This window comes from Notechis scutatus, chromosome 1 (genome assembly GCF_049901735.1).
Source record: "Notechis scutatus isolate UNSWTSFEM ecotype Mainland chromosome 1, rNotScu1.2, whole genome shotgun sequence".
NCBI classification, from domain to species: Eukaryota; Metazoa; Chordata; class Lepidosauria; order Squamata; family Elapidae; genus Notechis; species Notechis scutatus.
In genome coordinates, this window is record NC_142009.1 from 42,467,572 (window position 1) to 42,491,943 (window position 24,372).

Below are 24,372 nucleotides of genomic sequence, written 5' to 3' on the forward strand. Positions count from 1 at the left end.
TCCAGACTGATGAACTGTATTCGAGTATTGGTCTAGCAAATGTTTTGTATGCTCTGGTTAGTAGTGTGATATTACCAGAGAAAAAGCTACGTAGGATTAGGTTAACAACTCTTAATGCCTTTTTGGCTATGTAGTTGCAGTGGGCTCTAGCACTTAGATCATTAGAGGTGAGTATTCCAAGGTCCTTTACAGAGCTTGGGTCATCAACAAGTTCTTGACTATTCAGCTTGTATTTTATTTTCTGATTTTTTGCCAATATGTAAGACAGAGCATTTATTTGTTGAGATTTGAAGTTGCCATTTGTTTGACCATTCAGATACATAGTCGAGATCTTTTTGAAGGGTAGCAGTATTGTCTGTGGTATTGAACAGCTTTACATCATCAGCGAAAAGAACGCAATTGCTCTTAATATGATCGCAGAGGTCATTTATGTAGAGTATGAAGAGAGTTGGTCCTAGAACACTGCCCTGGGGACACCACTATTGACAGGTACTGGTTTGATAGGGCGCTCCCGATTTTGACCATTTGTTGTCTGTTTGACAGGAATGCTTCTATCAGTTATTCAGTTGTCCAGAGATACCATAGGATTTTATTTTTAGGAGTAGTTTGTCGTGTACCACTGAATCAAAGGCTTTACAGAAGTCTATGTAGATTGCGTCTATTGCTTTGCCCTGGTCGAGTTGTGTCGTCCATATGTTTTTGCAGTGTAAGAGTTGCAGATTACAGGATAGTTTTTCTGAAACCAAATTGTTTATTGGAGAGTAGGTTGTTTGTCTCTAAGTGGAGGATAATGGATTGGTTAATAATTGATTCCATGACTTTACAGGTGGCGCAGCATAAGGAGATTGGCCTGTAATTTTCAACTAGGCTTGGGTCTCCCTTTTTGAAGATGGGGATGACTGTGGCTTGTGACCATAGGTTAGGCAAGGAGCTGGTTCTGAAAGATTTTTCAAAGATTATGCTTAGAGGTTTGGCTATGGCAGTGGATAGCTTTCTTAAGAAGTAGGCACATATTCCATCCGGTCCAATAGATAGAGATGGTTTTAGATTGCGTAGTGATTTTTCAACATTGTCTTCTGTGAAATCGATATGTATTAGATCATTGTTGTTATCTGTGGTGCGGCTAGGAAATACTGGGCATGATCCATTGCTGTTTACAAATACTGAGCCGAAGAATGTGTTAAAGATGTTGGATTTAATGGTGTCGTCGTTGCAGTCTTTACCATCAGGTCCTATCAAGGAGGGATGGACCTTGAGTCTTTTAGTTTGTTGTTTACAAAATTGTAAAAGCACGGGTGGAATTGGTGCTTAGAAGGTTTTCCTCTTGTTTAATGTGATAATTGGTGCATTCGGTCTTTATCTGGTGGCATAAATTTTTGTATCGGTTTTTGAAATTGGCAACGTGACCAGATTTGTTTTTCCGCCAGAGTGATCTCTTTTTGGATTGAAGTTTCCTTATTGATATGGGTAATCTGCTTTTTGTTTTGTTTTGGGAGTTGTTGTTGGAACATATAGTTTGATGACTCTTTTGACTTCAAGTAAAAATATGTTGTAATGGTCTTCAACAGTATTGCATCCAGTGAATAGAGATTGCCAATCAAGGGATGAGAGATCGTTGTCTATAAGATCATAGTTGCCTTTTTGAAGTTACAATTGGGGATTACATCATTGTGGTGATTTTTGTGTGGACGTATGTTGAGACAAAAGTCAATCATATTGTGGTCACTACTGGAAAAGGGTTCTTTAGTTTGTATTCCGTAAATTAAATTCAAACTATTGCAGAAGATGAGATCAAGGCAGTTGTTTAGTCTAGTGTTGTTGGTTACTAGTTGTTCCAGTCCCAGATTTGTAATAGCATTATAGAAGGTTGTGTGTATGATTTCAGTTGTACAGTCATTTAGGGTCCAGTCAATATGAGGTAGATTGAAGTTGGATTCAATCTAGAGTAAGTTGGATTCCTTTGCCAGAACCAGATTTGTCAGGACTTAATTGCTGTGAATTTGAGGTGCCAACGGAGTCTCCCTGCTAGGAAATAATGTTCCTATCCTGTTTTAAAAGGGGTTGTTTTACTCATGAGTAAGTGGTTTCTCATTGCTTGCGAAGGCTGGGTCAGAACAATTAGTAAGTATTCTTGCCAATTTCACCTTGTACATGTGTAGATAGGAGTAAATTCTATTTTGCCCACTTGGACTTTTTCTCAAGTAAGCAGGCAGAGATTGCACACTATTCTAGAAGGTTAATCAAATGATTGTTGGCAAATTATTATTTGATATTAAGTTGTCTTAGGACTCCCCACAGATTTGCCTGTCCAATTTCTTTTCTTTTTTCTTCTGTTTTCTATTTTGTAGAAATTAAATCTATTCCTTTTTGCTTCTTTTTAAAACAATACACCAAGGATCAGTTTAAATGACACATCAGTTCTAAACCATCAGGGATTATACAATTAGCATGATGGAAGCAAACAACAGATTTTCTGATTTTGTAATTAGGCAGGGAAGAAGACTGAGCATGGAAATATAAAAAAGATCAATTGTACAAACTGCTTCCTACAATGTGCTTTGTTTGTTTTTATGTTAAGTTATACTTTTTTACTATTTTGTCTGCCAGTCAGATGACAGATTTGTAATGAGTTAATTTGATCGCCCACAGCTGTTTATTGTTTACAATGGGAAAAAATTTAGTATGGGTTCCAAACAACAGTGAAATAGATTTAAATAACTCATTGTCAACTTTTTTGTTGTTCCTATCTAGTGCTTGAAGTACTATAGTTATCAAGATAGTTACTGTACATGAATATATAGTTATTGTGCTGGTATTAGCAAGTATCTGTTAAGCTTATTTGTAAGCAAATAAAAGCAAACATTTATTGGCAAAACTGTCAGGTACCTATGAAACTTGTCCACTAGATAGAATAAAAATTATTTTTCTCTTCACAGAAGAATCACTCTTTTTCTACCAGTAAAGATACGAATGTCATTCATATTCCATTTATGACCACAAATGTCACCTGCATAGTGCAAGTAGCTGCTGTCACTAATGGTGGAGTTGGGCCTTTCAGCGACCCTGTAGCAATGTTCATTCCAAGCAATGGTAAGTCAGATCAATACAGTGATATGAGTTAAGTTTGAGAACAAAAGTAATGCAAAATAAAGTTGTTGAAATTCTAGTCATGTAGCCACAGTGTAACAATAGAACACTAGCTTTTTATATGAAAAGCTCCAAATTCAGTATGAATTGAAATTCTCAGCATCTATATTGCTATAGTCAGTAGGAAGAATCTTTATAGGAAGATTCTAAGAAAACACATGTTAGAAAAGCCATATAGGTTAGGTCCAGGAAATGAGCAACTGCATTGCAATTGCCCTGAATTTTATGGGGAAAAAGTGTCCTCAGCATGTGGTGTGTGTGTGTGTGTGTGTGTGTGTGCGCGCACGTGTGCGCATGCCACACACATGGACATTTTCAAGTCAGTCTTGATTCCTGGCAACACCTGAACAAATCCCTGTAGTCTTCTTGGCAAGATTTTAGAAGTGGCTTGCCATTGTCATTTTGCTAAGGTGAAGAGGGAATAACTGGACCAAGTTTACTCAGTTAGCTTCATGGATAAGGTTGCACTAGAACTCACAATGTCCTATTTGCTAGCTTAGTGCCACTGTTTCCTTTTGTGGTTTTCTGAATATTTTGGTGATGAAATTTTGGAATTTGGACTCCTCAGGTTAGAAATATTGAGGTTAGGGATTACTGTAATGACAACTGATAATAGCTCCTTAAATTGGAACAGTGTCAAAGAACAAAACTAATAATAACTTGTGAGTAACTATTAGGGTTTCTGTGAATTTTGGGCTATGACTATACCAAATACACACTTCTCCAAAAAATTTAAAATGTTGAATTTCAAGTAGCAGTGAATACCTTGTCACCCATAGATTTGGGTGACAAAGGTTTTGGGGAAACAATCAAATTCCCAACCTCCTCACTGATATTCTCCAAACTTATGAAAGCTTTTTTCTGGGCAAAGCATAAAATTTTCCCTTTAACATTACTACAGAGAAGATGTTCTAAAATTCCATTTGAGACATATGTTTCTCCATGTGGAACTAGAGCTGTCCAATCCATGTTACTTTATCCTACTATGAGACAATTAGTGAATCTCTGGATCATTGTTTCAGAGATACATCCTTATTGGATTCTTCAATGCAGTACATTTGAAAAGTTGGGGTACATGTTTTATATTTTATAAAATTTACCAAATTTCAGTTCTATGGAGTGATAGGTCCCAGATTTTGAATGCTGTGCATTAGTCCATTTAAGATACTTTGGTTCAAAACATGTTGCACTAAGATGCACTGTTTTGTCTAGTTAACAATTACAGGAATGATAGTTTGGGATCTACAGGAATTTTTGAAATATCTGTAATTTATTGTTTTATATTAGTGTCATGGGCAATCTGACAATACTCATATATTCAACCTTTTCTCAGATTACAAATCATTTATAATTCAGACCATAGCAAAATATTGTGCAGCAGCTATGAAAATCAGACATGAATCCCAGAGTTATAACATGCTTTTCACATCAACTATCACATTTGTCTTCAGTCCTCTCCTTTTCATTGTTTTAGTATACCTTTTATTTCTAACATTTTGGTTATAATAAAGATTCCTTCCCTCCCTCCCTCCCTCCCTCCCTTCCATGAATTTTCAAATAATGCTCCCCGCTAACTATAACAAGATGGCAGTCTCCTTTTCTTTGTAACTTGTCTTATTCTTATAGGTTTGATATCTGTTGCACCTTCTACAACACTAGAATCTAGAAATACAGATTCACTTACAATAGTCCTTGGATTTATATGTGGAGTTGTCATCATTGGGCTAATCCTGTACATATCTGTGATTATCAGGAAAAAAATTACAGAGGAGACCAAATTTGGGTAAGTGCCTACACAAAAAACAAGATAAGTAAACTCAATCCTTGATACATGGTTTCTAAAATGTAATCCAGGCATCAATTTGCAGTTCTTTGATGGGTGATAGGGCACTTGTGGCAAACACTTCCCCAGACAGCTGATATTCATGTCCACTTTCTCCAAACTACTCAAATTTTCTGCTACCGGTTCTCCAGAACTGGTCAGAACCTGCTGAATTCCACCTCTGGTGTCGTGCTAGTGTATTGATGACACAACTCATGACACAACTCATCAAGATGAATAACTGCAAAGATTGTTCTTTTGAAGCAAAAGTTCTTTGAAAGTTAAGTGCGGTTAACAAAAAATCAAATTTAGCCACAATGTAAGACGGCAATGTTCAAATGTACATTCTAGATTACTACACTAACAACTTCAGATTGTGAGCACTGTCTTACTTTTCATTTACTAAAATCACTAAGATTGGAATAAGATGAATGCTGCTTTAATGATGCTTGAAAAAATAGTAAGAGAAAATACAGGATGGGAATTCATATAATCAGCAAGTTTAGAAAACAGAGGTCCTGCTATACAGAATGTTTGTGAATCATGATTCATGGCATTAGAAACAGCTTTGTGCACACTAAATAACTTAATCTCTCTTTGTTACTTTCACTGCAAAATACTCCATACAAACTCTTGACCTTTTTATTCAATTTTCTCAAATTTATGTCCCCTTCACTAAATTGGCAAGATGTATATGTTTGGCTAGGCATTGTTTGGTCTAGTGGTTGAGATGTTTGGACTAATGGTTAAAGCACCAGGCCAGAAAGCAGGAGACCATGACTTCATGTCCCACCTTAGCCATGAAAGCCGGATGGGTAACCTTGGCCTGTCACTCTCTCTCAGTCCACCTCACCTGATAGGGTTATTGTTGTGGAAAAAATAATAAAATCTGCCTTTCAACCGGGCGTAATGATTATGCACCAGACTAAAAGCAGGAACTCGGTTCTAGTTCTGCCTTGGACATGAAGCCAGCTGAGTGACTTTGGGCCAGTTATTATCTCTCAGCCATAGGAAGAAGGCAATAACAAACAACTTCTGAAACTGTTGCCAAGGTAACTGCAGGCAGTAGTCCAGGCAGTTATCAAGAATTAAGAATGACTTGAAAGCACACACAGACACACACAGAGAGGATTGCTGTATTGCTATCAAGAATTCCAACTGTATCTTTAAATGTATTTCCATGCATCAGGAGACAAGGCAATTCCAAAATCACTTGCTGGTTTTTCTGTTTCTCCACCCATCCATTCTTTTTCTTACTATTTCCTTCCCACGAGAGTCTTTAATTAGTGTTCTTAAGACTATTGTTATGCGGGCAAATGAGAGAAACCTTGGCTGTACATGTGATATTGAAGGTGAAAAATGCCGCTTTTATATCAGGCAATGTGGCAGCACTTACTATAGCAAGAGCTGATTTGCAAAAACAGCAAAGCAGGCCTATAGTCAGAAAGTACATATTTTTTTCAAGATCCTATGGGCCTTAGGCACATGTGGCAAGATATCTAGGTTATTATTGACTATACAGAAGCTTCCCTAACATGTAAGAGTGACATGGATTTCCTAAATAAGCTAAATAAACATTTTTTTTTGACAGTTTGAGGCCTCAAATAATGTTCCAACAAGAAAGGCTGTTCCCCTGCCTGACGAACTAGTGCTCAGGTTTAATACAACTGCCATTTGGAAGATCCTACGAAAAGTCAATACACAAAAGGCCGTGTGTCCTGATAATATCCTTGGGCAATTACTTGAGTGTTTTGACTAGCTGACCTCTGTTCTTACAGACATCTTCAATCTTTCACCGCACTAGGCTATGATTCCATCATTTTAAGACTGCAATTTTTGTAGCAGTCTCCGAAAAAAAATCTATAATTACATGCCTTAATGATTACCATTCAGTTGCTCTCACTTCTATTATAATGAAGCGTTTTGAAAGATTGGTAAAGGATTCTATTGTTTTATGCCTTCCTCCTACGTTTGACTCATTACAGTTTGCTTATTGGAATAACTGGTCTATAGATGATGCACTTTCTTGTGTGCTTCATCTTAGTTTGGTGCTCCTCCAGGAGAAGAATACTCATGTGCGAATGCTGTTTGTTGATTTTAGTTTGATGTAAAAACAATCATTCATCAGCATTTGGTGAACAAACTGGGCCTATTAGCTTTTAATACTTCTTTATGTAACTGGATACTTGATTTCCTTATTGATAGGCCCCAGTTTGTGTGAGTTGGAAGAAAAGTTTCCAATTCCATCTCCTTGAGTAGGGGTTCATCACAGATCTGTGTCTTGAATCTGTTATTGTTCACCTTGATGATCCATGACTACTGTGCCAAGTTTGCGACGAATGAAATATGTGAAATATGCGAATGACACAGCAATGGTGGGGTTTATCCGGGATGAACAGTGAAGATTCTTATAGACAGGAGGTGAAGGCTTCAGTGAACTAGTCGTGCAATAAAAATAACCTGGTTTTGAATGTTAATAAAACAAAGGAAACATTGTTGAATTTAGAAAGAGCTGGCATAGTCATACCCCATTTTGTATCAAGGCTGCAGCTGTGGAGGTGGTCAATAGTATTAAGTATCTGGGGGTGCAGATAACTAACAATCTGACTTGGTCTCTTCATACATTATCTTTAGTGAAGCATTCATCGAATGAGAAGAGCACATCTTTCTCCTTCTCTCCTGGCCACTTTTTAGAGAGGCACGATTGAGAATGTTTTAACAAATTGCATCCCTGTTTGGTTTGGTGGCAGCAGTGCCTCAGATAGAAGGTCCCTACTGAGAGTGGTAAGGACAGCCGAGAAGATTATAGGAAGCTCACTTCCTGTTATTCAGGATACTGCTTATAAGCACTATGTGCTTAGAGCTCAAAGCATTGTTTGAGACCTCACACACCCTCTTCATGGTCTGCTTCTGTTGCTCCCATCTGGGAGGAGGCTTCGAAGTATCTATAGCAGGACTACTAGATTCTGTAACAGCTTTTTCCTTATGCCATCTTGTAAACTCGCAGGATTCTTTTTTTTCACCATGTACATGTATACCTTCTAATCAGGCTGTGATGTTCCTCTGTGTTATACTGTATATGTGTGTATAGCAATAGCAATAGTATTTATACTTATATATCGCACGTGCTTTACAGAGGTCCCCAACCTGCCGCCGGTTCCGACATCAGCTGGGCGCCGCCTGGGCGCCATCTTTAAGGTACGTATTTATAGCGTTATATATGTGCTTTTGTAAAGATGGCTTTACCGGAAAAGCTCGAGCGCTCTCTTTTATGAAGCAGTTTACAGAGTCAGCGTATTGCCCCCATCAATCTGGGTCCTGAAATATATGCATAATAATTATCTTTTGAGATAATGATTGCAATGAAATTTCATTTTAATGTGTGCTGATTATTGTAAATTTAAAGTGACAGTAAAGATTCTATTCCTATTTCCATTCCATGCCATTTCATTCTATTCTATTCCTTACTTCAGAAAGCAAGGATTAAGCAATAGGATAGAGGAGAAATAAATAAGAGAACTTTCTATTATCATATTTCATGCTATTGTAGCCAGATTTTCCAATCTAACAGCCTTGGATTTTATGGGCTTTTCTGTTCACTACTGCATGGAACAAAACCAAAAGGCTTCTTGAGCTTCTTGACATTGTTTCCTTTTCCAACTTGACATATGAAAAGTTCTGGGAAACTTCCTTACATAGCTGCTAAAATTATAAGACAGTTACATATTTTGAGCATGTTAAGATTACTAGGATTTTTTGGGTTTGGGAATATTTGTACAAGAGAAATAAGGCATTTAAGTCTGGAGATGCCTCACTGTATAGTGCGGCTAGAGCAAATTTGAAGCGTGGTATTAAACAAGCCAAGGCTGCATACAAGGGAAAGATAGAAGACTGGTTATCTAATAATAACCTGAGACAAGCTTGGCAGGGGATTCAGCAGTTAACTAATTTTAAAGCACAAAAGGCTAGTATGGGTGGAAAACATGAGTTGGTAGAGGAACTAAACACCTTTTATGCCCGGTTTGAGATGAATCAACTGGAAGTGGAGTTACCATCATCACCACCATTGCTGACCGAGCATTGTGCTCCTCTTGTTGTGAAGGAGAATGATGTTAGGTGTATAATGAAAGCGGTAAACTCTAGAAAAGCTGCAGGACCTGATAACATTCCTGGTTGTGTAGTAAAAGAATGTGCAGATCAGTTAGCCGGGGTGTGGACTGAGATTTTCAATCGTTCTTTGCTACAGTCTATTGTTCCAACTTGTCTGAAGGCTTCTATTATTGTTCCAGTACCTAAGAAGTCACCTGCAAATGCTTTAAATGACTATAGGCCGGTGGCATTGACTTCTGTGATAATGAAGTGCTTCGAGCAGTTAGTTCGGAAATACATTATTTCTTGCCTTCCTGCTACCTTTGACAATTATCAGTTTGCTTATAGAACAAACAGATCTACTGAGGATGCTGTCAATACTGTTCTTCATACTGCCCTATCTCATTTGGAGAAAAAAGGAACGTATGTCAGAATATTATTTGTTGATTTTAGTTCTGCTTTCAACACAATATTACCCCACAGATTGATGTCTAAGCTTAAAGATCTGAAGCTACTGGACTCTATATGTTGGTGGATTCTGAATTTTTTATCACATCGTTCACAAAGGGTTAGGATGAATGAACATATCTCTTCTGCGAAGATTCTCAATACTGGCACTCCTCAGGGCTGTGTATTGAGTCCACTTTTATTCACTATTTATACGTCTGATTGCACCTCTATTCATCTGAGTAATAAGATCATTAAGTTTGCAGATGATACAACGTTGGTGGGGCTCATTTCTGATAATGATGAGTCTGCGTACAGGGATGAGGTTCATCAGTTGTCCCTCTGGTGCAAAGTAAACAATCTTATTTTTAATATAAATAAGACGAAGGAATTCATAGTGGATTACAGGAAGAGCAGTTCGGATATCCAGCCGTTGTACATCGATGGTGTTTTGGTAGAACAGGTGGCAGAATGTAAGTTTCTAGGTATCACAAGATCTAACATGGGGGGCAAATACTTTAGCCCTAGAAAAAAAGGCTCATCAACAATTGTATTTTTTAAGACTTTTAAGATCACAACAACTGCCAGAGAGTCTGTTGGTTGCCTTTTATCGAAGCTCTATAGAGAGCATTTTATCCTATTGCCTCTGTGTGTGGTTTAGGAGTTGTACAGAGGCGGAGAAAAGGGCACTCCAAAGAGTGATAAAAAGGGCACAAAAGATCAGCGGATGTTCTCTTCCCTCATTGGAGGATTTGTACAACATGGGATGTAGAAGGAAGACACAAAAGATCTTGAGAGACCCTTCACATCCAGGCCACTCGTTGTTTGAGATCCTACCATCAGGAAGACGATATAGAGTGCTGAAAGCCAGGACAAGTAGATTTAAACATAGCTTTTACCCAAGTGCTGTGATCAGGTTAAATGCAGAGTTATGAATCTGGTGGTCTTAACATATATATATCCTGGTTGTATAGTTTTTAACTGTTAATTGTTTCAATTTGTTTTACATTGTTATTTGTATATGTCTTTTGGTGTTGTTCAGTTGTATGTTGTGAAAGAGCACCTTATTTCGTTGTTCTCAGGTTCTGAGTACAATGACAATAAATTTATCTTATCTTATCTTATCTTATCTTATTGTTTCTAACTGAATTTGTGAAAGAAATTCTGTAAATCAGGCTTAGATACAGATTGAAGCACCTAAACCAGATTTGCATATCGTGCTAAGATATTTTTTTAAATCATGGTTTGTTGAATGAGTTGCTGAATTCACAGATTGCTAAATTATGAACTAATTTGCCTGCATTTAATTCAGGCAACCAAAGAGTTTTATGCTACCTTAGTAATTTATTTTTGCATTATCTTTATTGGACCTGGTTCTTCTGTTTCAAGTATATTTGTATTTTCGGAGCAAATGTACACACAGATATAAGGAAATATTAGCACTGAAATCAGAATGCATTACATCAAATATAGAAGGTGTATCGTAACTTAGAAGTATGTAAAATAATTACAGATAGCACTAAAAAAAATCATTGACAAACATCCTGGTATTGACAAATTGTAATGTGATGAATCAGCTTAAAAATATGACTGGTTATATCCTGTTTTTAGCACATAAATTTTTGATCTCTAATCTTTTCCAAAATGGGAGGGAACCACTTTCAGTTACATTTTGTGAAGATCATTTTATATATCCAACAAAGACTTATTGTAATCTCAGTTCATAAACCTTGTGATCAGTTCTTGCCTTTTCCTTTTTAAACTTTTGAAAAATAACTAGCTGTTCTAAATGTACCAAGAATATTTTTTCGTAGCATGCTTCTGGAAATTCACCTCTGCTGAAAACCTACTGCAAAACCATTTTTTTTACAGCAACATTTCTCAATCTCAGGCACTTTAAGATGTACAATTCCCAGAACAAATTCCCTTTGTTAGAAAATGGTACATTATCATATTTTAAATCCTACTGTGTGTTACCTTATTTAAGTATAAATGTAGCTCTTTTTCAGAGCATGATGCATAAGAAAGATGATGCCTAGAATCTCATATCAAAAGTTGTGAACAAACTTTTATTCATCTCATCCCACAGTATTTTGCCACCCTAATTGTTCCCTGAAGAAGATTTGAGGGCAATGACAATAAATGTAGGCAGAGGAAATGGCTCTTTTTCCCTCTGCCCAGTTGCTGGAACCATTCTGTTGACAGAAGGAACTAAGGGAATATAACCTATTAAAACACCATCTATAATTAGATGTACATCTCCTTTTCATTTAATAGATTGAAATTGTGAAATGAGGGTGTTTTTAAATTCCTTTTGCTGGACTAAGCTTTCTTTTTAGAATGTCACAAAAAGTTCATTTTGTGTGCACTGGATAAGCTGACTCAACAAATGGTGATCTCAGCTTATTTGGGCATTTCCTTCCTGGGACTAGGAGTAGTTGGAGAGGAGGGAATGAGTTTAATTGGACAGTGGACACAAGAGGAAGGAAAGAAGGAAAGTACTGTTTTTGTGAGGGGTAATTCTGAAACGACTTCTCCACTGACAGTTTTTAAAATAGAATCTCAATTGCATTAACTGTCTTGGCCTCTTTATTTTTTAGAAGCTCTGATTTCTTGTTAAAATGTTGCAACTGTAAGTCATGAGAGGGAAATTAAGTATGAAAATGAAAGTTTTAGGTAGTACACTGCTATTTATGGACACCATTTTGAAAATGAATATTTAAAGTAGTTTTCCAGTTCACTAAAATAGTTGAATGACTCAGCCTTTCTTTTATATGGAAGATAAGTGTAATTATTGAATGTTTACAGAGATAAATGAATGGAAACAAGTATATCATATAACTCAGTCAGGGGGAAAAATGAAACATAACTGGAATTTCCTTTCCTTTTTCATTGTTTTGATTCAACCTGAGCCAAACCTGCCTGTAGTAATCCCAAAGGAAGACAATAATTGCTCATAATGCAGCTGCAATCCCTATATCCCCAAATTCCTAAAGATTCACAGGAATAAATGGATTATGGAGGCATTATCATATTGTATTTCTTTCCCCACCAGGTATGCTTTTAGCAGACAAGAGACAGAACTGGCTGTAAATTACAGAGTCAAGAAATCTTATGGCCGCAGAACTGTGGAATTGACATGTAAGTTTTAGATTGGTGTTACAATCCTTTATGTCAAGGGAGGAAGGGAGACCATTCATAAAACAGAGCATGTAAGATGAGAGGAGAATTATGGATAAATACATATTCACACACACACACAAACACACACACACATACTATAGAAGAAAATAAGCTCAGAGATAAACTGTGAAATCCTTGGAGCTTTTTGAGTTTGGTTGTTTGCTCACCCATCAATAGACATATGAAGATAAACCACATTTACTGACCATTCAAAAGAGGCAATTAAAAGAGCTAAGAAGGAAACCAAAAGACATATCCTTTCCAGCAGCCTACACCCAGATAAGCAGGGATTAACACTAGACAAACAATCAAACAGAAAACAATACCCTAATCAAGAAACTATCAAGGAGAAAACCACATCCCTACCAACTTTAGCAGGGCAAGCTACTATATATAAACAGGGAGCAAACCCCACATTCACTAGCATTGATAATGTTACCTAGTATGTGTAACTCTACCACTTGTGTAACTCAGCCACTTGTAGTACACTATATAAACCCTGTCTGAGTTTGTATTTCATACTAAACTATAGTTAGTCATTAAATAAACCACAATTAGATGTATTTATAGGACCATAATTCTATCTCCTATCTGACTATGAAAGCTTGCGGCTAGCAAGATATTCCAGTATTCAGGAATGTTTTACTTAAGGAAACAATTTAGCCTGTAATTCTAGAATTGGCAGTTTTCAACTCCTATGGTACGATGTGAGAAACAATTAAGTTTCTTTCCTGAATCATCCTGAAGACTATTGTACTCTGTACACAGAGACAGAACTTCAATCTATTTGCTCACCAGATATTCGAAGTTAACATCTGTAAATTTTGAGCAGTACTATCTTGGCAGAGATATTCTGGGAATTAAAGTCACGTACTTGAAGGATGGCCAGATTGGAGAAGGCTGCTTTTAAGCTCTCCCTTGATATAGGAGAGGATAATTGGTACCACATAGTGAGACCGAATAATATACAGAAGTCACTGACTGTTATCTATTTCCTAAATATGGAGAAATTCAGAACATTCATTCTGTCCCTCCTGGATCCAGCATTGATAGTGTCTTCCTGCATCAAGTATGCAATCAGGAAACCCATATATTAAAGATATGTGCCTCATATCTCATTTGTACATTACTTTTCCAGTGGGTAGCCTAGGAGTAAGTGAAGAACTTCAGGAAAAACTCCAGGATGTTATGATTGTCCGGAACAACTTGGCCCTAGGAAAAATCTTGGGAGAAGGTGAGTACCATCTATCTATGCAGTTGTCATAACTGTCAAGCAAGATTTCTTTCCTCATCCTGCATAAGCTGTGTCAAGCAAACTCAAATTCACATGGTAAAAACATTTCATTTGCAAGCCAATTCCCTTAGAGAATTACCAATCAAACATGTTCCAAAGAGCAGCTTGTATTAAACAAATAGACAGGACATTTGTAAATTAAAATATATATTTTTATTGGATCACTTAGTTTGTTACTTTATTATAGTCATGATCCAGAGCAACTTATATATAAAATAAAAAATAATAAAACAGATACTTCAAAATTGAAATACTACTAAAAATAGCAAAATGCAGAAAAATTTATTAACTTCAAACAATATTTATACTTTCCCCAAAACGAATTTATGTTCCACTGTAGCCAACATTCAGAATCTGGCTCGACTTTCTGAGATCTTCACTACATGATCAGCTGATGGGTATTTTCAGTCCCATCCAAATATCTCTATAAACGAAACAGTACAGCATGACCTACAGTTTCAGTTTCCTTATTGCCATACTGTAGAGATGCTGTTCTTTAGAAATGTTGCAAAACCTCTCTGCCTAATAAGCAATGGGAGGGGAATTAGAGCAGGCCAATGTAACGTGGTATCTTAGAAGACAATATTAAAAAAATAATGGGCAAATGCAGTGCTTTTTTCTAGTCTCACTGGGAGAAAGTAAAATGGGCACAGGTTGAAATTATGTTGGAGGTCAGTATCTCTAGTATGTTGACATGGTCTAATCAAAATCCATTAAAACTATGCATTAGGTCAAAACCCACAATTTTCTAGGCTGGCATTAAGTGATTTCCACCAAGAAAAATTAATTTTATATTTAAGGCATCAAAACAACCCAAGTAATTGAGAATTTAAGGTAATAGCTAATACAGTACATACTTTTTGCACAGTTTCAATTGATACTATTTCAATCTCGGAGCAAAGGATGAGTTTGGAACTCATTGTGGAACCAAAAGATATTGTTTAAAAAAAACCATTTCAAGGGTTTCTAATGCCTACATATAAAATAGCTATAAGGTAGCTATGGTATTACACTGGCTTCAAACACTTTTAGCCCACTTTATTATATAATTACTTCCTTTTGTACAGACAAACTTTAAGAGGCCAACTAGACTTCCTTTCACTGTCTCTTTTAAAGATTAAATCTGAGACTTCTAAGTACCTCTAGCATGGAAAAGGTTTCTTTGAAACTATCATAATTTCCAGTTTGATAATAAAAAATGAGGTTATTTTCCATGCTAGAGGAGGCAGCTGATCTTAATGCTATCTTCTATAAATAATGTTAAGATAATCGCTGCACCATCTTCATAAAAAAGTAAACCAATTGCTCTTTACTTTATATGAAAGTAATGTCAAATGAGGATTACCGGTATATAACTTTAAAAATGTTGTAAACATGTTCCTTTAAGATTATAGTTCAAGATTTCTTTCAAGTATAGAACTTTGTTAACTCTCACAAGACTCTTTGTAACTTATATTGTACAAAGTATTGTACAGTATTAATATGTTCATTTCTAGGTAATAAATATTTAAATATCATTAACCCAGTCACTCTGATAGTTAGAAATTTGTCTTCAGTTAGAACGCCCAACTTCTATCAGACTCATCCTTCTATCCATACCCCTTTCCAAATCCTTTTTACATAAGTTCTGCTGATCTGCAATATCTAGTAATATTGTCAATAATATAAGTTAAGATATCTGTCACACTGGATTGACCCTTTAACAGTTTCCAATGCATGCCCCAAATTGCAGTTTAATTGCACTTTGTCAGTCCACTAAAGTCTCAAAATATCATAATTGTAGCCCTTTGCACTGGCCTACTCTGTGAACCTCCTTTTTTGTCTTCTGTTCTGTTTCAACCACCTTTTTGTACAAATGCTGTCCCTGACACATTTTAATTTTATCCCTAATTGGGCTCTGAAGCAAAAAGTAAATTCAAAGGGAGTGGAGAGGCAGAAGGAAGAGTGAGTTTGTAGAAGATCATTAATGGCCATGGTAGAGATTAAGATCATTTATGTCCTTTTTACCAATGTTCCAAAGCATGTTTTACCTTTGTTTTTCCTGTGAATGTATGTAATTTCAGCAAACTCGGGATTAGATAGCTCGATAACATGAGGGATATATTCTTCATGAAGCAGCTGAGCCTATCCCCATTAGTTCTTTGTTGAACTGAAGAATCTTCTAAGTCTTGCTAGCTAAATTTTGAAATGGGATTTTATGTATGGAGACAAATATGGTATTATTTCTCCATTTAGGGGAATTTGGATCAGTCGTGGAAGGGAGTCTCAGTGATCCTGATGGAACCACTCAAAAAGTTGCTGTGAAAACAATGAAATGTAAGTATTATCTGGTCTCTACAGATCTAAAGTTATTTGTGTTTAAGAAATATTCAGGAGCATTTAAAAACATAGATAATTGAACAATGTTGTAGAACTCCTCCAAAAAGAGAAAATCCTTTCCAATTAAGAATCCAGAAAATCTAAGAAGAGACAGAAGGTTGTCTATTACTCAGATATCTATTGTTAAAAGGTATATACTATTTTTCATTCTATCAAGTACAGTATATCAGAATAATTTAAAAAATAATCACATATCTGCTAGCAATGCATCTTGCATTCAATTCTGTAATCTCTTAGTTTCTAAAATAGAAGTTTATGTTTGAGAATACAGGTCATCACAATTCAATCGTGAAAGTTGTGGTGTTTGCCCATAATTTCAGTAAAAACTATAAAATTGCCTTGAAACATTCAAAGAGCCTGCTTCTAGATATGCAATTGAAGCAACAACTTTCATTTAGTTATGCTGCATTCCTTTGTTCTGACCTTTGACTAAAATCATGGGGAACAGTGCCAGTCTTAATTTTCACCACAATAACCTACTCATACACCTGATCACAAGGGATAATGTTCTGTTAACAAATGCTGAGGACAAGCTAAAGTTTCCTTTGCATATGCAAAAAAAATTGTGTTGTATTTAAAATACTAACTTCTTATTAAAACTTTTTATTTATTCTATTATATTTTAGTGGACAGCTTTTCCCAACGAGAGATTGAAGAGTTCCTCAGAGAAGCAGCTTGTATGAAAGATTTTGATCACCCAAATGTCATCAAACTTCTTGGTGAGTCAACTAGAAAACAGTACTTCTTGGGTAAAAATATTTTATTCACAGCCCAATAGAAATCCAAGACAACTGTATAGTCAATAGGATGGAAGAGGAGATCAAATTAATATCCATAAATACCAATGGACTAAATTCCCCAATAAAAAGGAAACAAACTTTTACAAATCTCCAGAAACAAAAGGCAGACAGAATATGCCTTCAAGAAATCATATTAAAAAACAAAAACTATCTAGAACAAGCAAAATTAGGGAAAATATTTGTTTCATTGGCAGATCAAAAAAAAGGGATCGCAGAATACATTAAAGAAAAAATAAATGCAAAATAAATCTATGCTGACGACAGTGGAAGAATATTAATGATAGAAATCAAAATCCAACAAAAATTTTTTTACTAGGAACAATCTATGCCCCAAATGAAAATCAAAAAGAATGTTATCATAAAGTTCATGAAAAAATAATAGAATCAGGACAGGAAAACATTTGTTTGGTAGGGGACTTTAACGCAGTGGTGAATCTTGATGGGGATTATAAAAGTAACAAAGAAAAAAGAAAAAGAAAAGGAGGAAAATATTACCGAAAACTTTTTTTTATATGGCCCATGAGTTAAACTTAAGCGATAGTTGGAGGGAGTTAAATGGGAAAGAAAGGGGATGTACATTCTATTCAAATCTACATCAATCACTGTCCAGGATAGATATGATTTGGATGAATAAAGAATTGGAAAATGAGGTAAAATTATAGAAATAATGGTCAATACCTGCGCAATAACCCCCTACGATTAATTTGGAAAAGTTACAATTTAAAAAAAAAACTAGAAGATGGAGATTAGATACTCAGATACTAAAAGAAAAATAATACACACAACTTGTTAAAAAGGAAATGGAATTCTTCCTTAGAGAAAACAATAATGAAGAAATAACCTTACAAAATCTATGGGACACTGCAAAAGCCTATACAAGAGGAGTAACTGTAGCCTACACAGCCAGAAGAAATAAAGAAAAAAAGGAAAAAACAAAACAAATTACAAGAACTAAAAAGAATAGAAAAAGCTCTACAAGATGATAAAAATAAAAAGCTCTACAAAATGATAAAAATAAAAAGGAAAGATATTTGATTGAACATAAATTAAATTTACCAAATGAGGAGAAATATGCAAAAAAACAACAACAAATCAATTAGGCAGAACTTTTTTGAACAAGCAAGCAAGCAAGGAAGATGGCTGGCTTACAAATTAAAGAAGGAAAGGGAAAAGAAATTAATACAAACATTGCAAGATAACAAGGGGAATCCCCAAAACCAAATTGAGGAAAAGAAAAAGATGCATCCTACAACACCTTGAATCTCCAAAAACCTATGCAAGGGTCCTCTTTGTAGACTTCAGTTCAGCATTCAATACCATCATTCCAGACATTCTTCCAAGTAAATTAAACTAACTAGCGGTACCTGAACACACTTGTAAGTGAATCATAAGCTTCCTAACAGACAGGAAGCAGCAGGTGAAACTAGGCAGAATCATATCTGATACCTGTACAATTAGCACAGGGTCCCCCCAAGGCTCTATGCTCTCTCCACTTCTCTTCTCTATACCAATGACTGCATCTCAAATGATCCATCTGTTAAAATAATGAAGTTTGCAGATGACGCAACAGTGATTGGTCTAATTCCAGACAATGAATCCACAAGCAGACAGGAAGTTGTACAACTTGCCTCGTGGTGCAACTGGAACAATCTGGAACTGAACACACTTAAAACCATAGAAATGATGGTAGACTTTAGAAGAAATCCTCACATACTACCACCTTTTAACAATACTAGACAACACAGTATCAACAGTAGAGACCTTCAAATTTCTAGGTTCTATTATATCACATGACCTAAAATGGACACCTAACATCAAAAACGTCATCAAAAAAGCAAAACAAAGAAAATTACAGCTATCTTTAGTAGGGAAAATCTCAGCAATAAAAGTGAACCTGCTACCAATACCTATTCCAGATGGTCCCTATAAAATTAATTTTGGGGGGATTGAATAAGGTGGTGACTAAATTTATATAGGAGGGGGGAAAACATGCATAAGGTTAAAACCAATGCAAGAGAATAGACACAGAGGTGGCTTTGGACTTCCGGACTGGGAATTATACCAACATGCAGCAGCACTAATTTGGATCAAAGAATGGATTGTCTTAAGCAATAAGAGACTATTAACTCTTGAAGGACATGATCTACAAATTGGCTGGCATGCTGTTATGTGGGAGAAGAGAAATAAGACAAGTTCACACTTCCTAAATCATTGAATTAGAGAGGCACTATTAAAAATTTGGAGCAAAATTAGGAAAAAAAACATTATATCAAAATACCAGGCTGGCTTTCCACTATGGAAGCCATGATTTACTCAAATACTTTGGACATAAATAAAATGATTCGATATAGCCAGTTATTGGATGACTGAGGGACCCTGAAGACAAACCAAAAATTGAAAGAGGAAGGGATAATAATAGATTGGTGGCCATATCTACAGCTGCAAACAAAATACAAAAAAGACTTAGAAGAATTTGGTATAGATAGAACACCACAACAAATAGATAAAATAGTATTAGGACCAGAGGAAAAATTTATAACTGAAATGTATAATTATCTTTTAAAATTTGACAGAGAAGTGGAAGCGGTGAAACCAACAATGATAACCTAGATGAAAAATTTTGGATGCAGTATACAGCTAGATGATTTGGAAAGATTATGGATGAATTAACATTGGCAGCCTCATATAAAGAAAATTTGTACAAAATGTTTTATCATTGGCATGTAGCACCAGCGAGATTGGCCAAAATCTACCCAAATTTAAAACCTGAATGTTGGAAATGCAAAAAAACCCAGGTACCTTCTTTCACATGTGGTGGACTTGCTCAAAAGCAAAAAAAAATCTGGAATAAGGATACAGGAATAAGGATACAGGCTCAAAGATATTACCCAAACCTGAAACATTTCTACTAGGGATAACTAAAGGTGAATACACAAAGGATATTGAATGCTTAATAATACATTAACAGTGGTTAGAATACTATATGCTCAAAACTGAAAATCAGATAGCAGTCCCACAGATGATATAATCATAAAAAAAAAAGTAATGGATTGTGCAGAAATGAGCAAACTTGTAATGGAATTGCAGGAGAGGGAAGAAAAAGAATACAGTCTGGGAGAAATGGTATGTCTGGTTAGACAATAGAAAGCAAAGATAATGTAAAAGTAAAAGTGTAACTGTAAATAGTGTGTATATATGTGTGTATGTATGTACAGGAGAATGGAATAACTGATGCCATTAATAACTGCAAAAAATGTATATAGAATTTGTTTTTAAATGTGAAAATTCAATAAAATTTATTTATTTTTTAAAAAGGAAGTCATTATAACTACTTAAAATCCATGTTAAGCACTCTTTCTGCATATCAATTACATACAGAAAAAAATGTAAGCACAAGATAACTTGAAGCATGGATCAGAAGATAATTGTACATTTCAGAAACCTCCAGAGGCTGTTTATATTAGCAATTCATTCTTAAATTTATTATTTGAATTATCACTGAAAATATTTTTATCCACATTTAGACAATTGTAGATTAGTAACACATCTATTATGAAATTTCAATAAGATGTTGTACTATGAAGATTGCTAAATTACTAAAATTATAATCCAGTTTATTTGGAACACACTAAATTGGAGAAGATTAATTTACTGAATTTGTCATCACAGTGCTCTTATAGCCTAGAAAATTAGATAGAATCAAAGAAGATCAATTGTTTGTAACTGTGATAATTAAATAGAACTACCTCAGTCAAAAACAATATATCGTTAAATAAGTTTGCTAAGTAAGCAATATTAAAGGGGGGTTGTTGGATATCTAAATCATAAATCCTATCTTCTACAAGAAGTAACCAAATAAATCAGGTGGGTCTTTGTTTTTGTATGGCTATTTTGTTTTTCTCCTCTCAACTGGAACATTACTGTGCATTTTGTTGTCTTTATTGTGAGATCTTCCTGAAACAATTCCCTGTTTATACTTTCTAGCCTCCTTTAATGAATGAAACAAATGAATTTGAAACTGAATTATCTTATAAAAGACAATTTTAAATAGTTGCTTCTTTTTATATTTTGTAAATAGTCTTATTCTATTTGATGTTAATTGTAAGTCAGAGATCTATATGGCTTCATGGTGATGATGTTCAGAAAGTTGTTGGAAACTTGGCTGTTCTTCCAGGCCTTGGGGCAAAGATTGAGCCCTTATAGGATGCTTTTTTGTTATTTAGAGTTTGTCTTCTGGATGCTTATATTCGATTTCTTTTTATTGTTCATTGCTTTTTAAAAGTGTAATTCACCCAGAATCATCTGGAATCAAGTGGCTCCTAAATTGCAATAAAAATTGTTGAGAGGGGACTTCCGGTTTGTCGGCTTCGCGAGCGGCAGGGATTTGCGAAGCTGCGCGATCCCTGCCGCGCTAGCCGTTTTTGGGGCTCCGACCCAGCCGGGTACGGAGCTAGGCTGCCCTGCAGGGGCAGCTGAAGGTAGGGGGGATCCGGAGAAGGGTTTGGGGGTGCTGCAGACTCCCTCCCTGGCCGGCAGAACTCCCTTTTCCCAGGACGGTGCAGCGGCGGTCCGTAATGGCCGCCACAAAGAAGCTGGCAGCCGGGTAAGAATGCGCAGGAGGAAGTGGAGAAAGTGCTTGAAAGGAGAAAGTTTTTCTTGGCTCCTAGGACTCTAAGACATATCTAATAAAATTCCTGAAAAGTATGACTTTCTGAATAATACCTGCCAGAAGAGGAAAAAGCGGCTGTTTGAAGGTGCTGAAAGGATAGCTTTCCCTCTTTTCCTACGGAATAAATAACTGGATATTAAGAAACCTATTTCTTTTAGGTGAAAATTGGTTTTAAGCGATGAGTGGGAAGAGAGAGGATTAAAAAGAAAACATTTGTATGCTAAGACTTTGTTGGAGCAGATGCCTTAAGGATTTGAAGACTAGAATATATTGCAATAAGATTTTAAACAGATTTGGACTTTCTTTCTCTTGGATTGATATTACCCCAGAAAGAGAAAGTGAGAACTCTGCCTTGGTTTGGACTGACTGATAACTTTGGGACTGTTTTATTTTTTTTATTTTCTTTTGAATATTCTGGTTGTTGTAAGAAGAAAGAAGGGGAAAAGAAAAGAAAAGATTTATAATGGCTCTTTCTGTTGAGGAACTAAGAAAAGAATATGAACAAGCAAAAAAAAATGGTAAAGATGGTGTGGAAGAAGCTTTCCTTTTCTTAGAAATGGCGCTTATTAATTATCAACAAACATTACAACAGATGAAGACAGCAGAGGAACAAGAAAGAAAGAAAGGAGCCATTTTTAATGAATCTCAGAACTTGATCCAGAAAGAAGGAAGAGAGAAAGAAAAGAAAAGAAGAGAAAGAAGAAAATTAAAGGACTTAAGGACTTAAGATCTAAAAAACATTTAAGAAAGGGAAAAATAAGGTGCAAAACCAATATGATGATAGTAAACAAAAGGGAAAAGGAATACGACAGAGAAGGGAAGCTGGCAAGGCAGAGGCTAGAAGAAGGGGGGTAGAAAGGTTTGTTGGGAGAAGAAAGAAAGGGAAAAGGTGGAGAAAAGCTACAATGTTTTGAAATTAAATGAAAAAAAGAAATTTTTTTGGATAATGGATAAAGTATAATTTTTTTAAAAAAAAAAAAAAGATTTTGCAAGGTACATAAGATGAGATGGTAGTATTGTAATGATTTAAGAGTTGATAAGAGATTAAAATGTTAAAATGTTTAAAAATGATTGGCTTTAAAACCTAATAATAGGGGAGGTTTAGAATATTGTTTTAATTAAAGAGTTTAATAAGACTATGGTATTGATGTTATTATAAAATTTTTATTATAGTATCTTTTTTTAATATTTGGATTTATTGTCTAATTATGTACTTAATTATGTTGGATGTATTAGTTAGATAGAATGTACCAAGCAAAATCGGATTGGGTATTAGATATTATTTTAAAGATTAATTTGATTAACTTAGGGGGAGATAGAAAGGCATCATACTCTGATTAATGATTTCAGGAGAAACTTATTTTCTTTTTTTTTATAAGGAATGAGACAAAGGGATGATAAAAAATGGACAAAAGATATAAATATAATGATTCAAATTAAGATGATTAATTAAGATAGAAGTAAGAAGTGTGAAATATGTGGGGAAGTTAATATAGAAGGCTTAGAATGGTAAATAAAATAAGTAATGATATGTAAGATGAGCATGAATATAATTGAAGTCCATGAAGAGAGAGACACCTGGGTCCAAGTTACTTTCCAAAAGATTTTTTTTATGTTTTGTGTGTTGTGTGTATATGTCTTTTTGGGGGGAGAATTAGTTAAAAATTGTAGAAATATAGATTGAGAATAATGGTAACTAAGTCAGAAAGAAACAGATGAAATAATAATAATGATATTGAATAAGAGTAAAGAGAAGTAAAGAGAAATTGAATAAGAGGTTTTGGTATGTTGTATGGAAATGGTTTAAAACAGAATTATAATTTATCTGACTTGTTAAATTGACAATGAAAAAAGGTTTAAACATGTAATGAATAATGACAATTTGTGTGTTTTAAAAATTAATAAAACTTGTTTTAAAAAAAAAATTGTTGAGAGATATGCAACTTTAAAAAGTAAAGCTTTTTAAAGCTTTACAAGTAAAGATAAAACTAGATAATAGACAAAAAACTGAATTCGTTTTCTTAATTCTTTATTCATTTTCTTTATTCTTTCCAGGTGTATGCATAGAACCCAGTACTCAGCAGATTCCAAAGCCCATGGTGATTCTTCCATTTATGAAATATGGAGATTTGCATAGCTTTCTTCTTCGGTTAAGGCTTGGAGTGGCTTCCCAGGTAAGCAACAAGAACTGATTGTGAAACCTGCTTAACACATAATTTTACATAATGGTCTTTTGATCATCAGTCATAAAATGCCTGTTTATTAAACAAACCTCACCAGCTTCTTTTACATGCCCTCTAGCCTCCTACAAGGTTTTCTGCCATGTCAGCTTGCTTTTGATATTTTTTGCTGGGCATTAAAATATACTTTCAAACAAAACAATGGGTTGTACATTCACATCCTTCAATATGAAGCTTAGAGTCATCTTTGGAATTAAGGATATTGCTGAGAGTTTTGTTTTACCTTTTTAATACAAAATTTAAAAAATATTTAAAGTCAAATCAAATGGGATAGAAAGCCTGACAGGCAGCAAAGGATGCTA

General features: G+C 35.2%; 1 protein-coding gene across 3 annotated transcripts in view; it reads left to right on the forward strand.

The window, feature by feature from the left end:
• MERTK (MER proto-oncogene, tyrosine kinase) overlaps positions 1–24,372 on the forward strand; it is an 86,772-nt gene that overhangs the window by 46,098 nt on the left and 16,302 nt on the right. For 2 of the 3 annotated variants that reach the window (XM_087962075.1, XM_087962084.1), the window contains exons 9-15: positions 2,937–3,090; positions 4,774–4,930; positions 12,561–12,646; positions 13,827–13,922; positions 16,218–16,298; positions 16,988–17,080; positions 23,886–24,004. In XM_087962075.1, coding sequence (XP_087818201.1) covers positions 2,937–3,090; positions 4,774–4,930; positions 12,561–12,646; positions 13,827–13,922; positions 16,218–16,298; positions 16,988–17,080; positions 23,886–24,004 — 786 coding nt within the window. The remainder of the gene's footprint in view (positions 1–2,936; positions 3,091–4,773; positions 4,931–12,560; positions 12,647–13,826; positions 13,923–16,217; positions 16,299–16,987; positions 17,081–23,885; positions 24,005–24,372) is intronic. The other variant, XM_087962079.1, reaches the window with a different exon arrangement.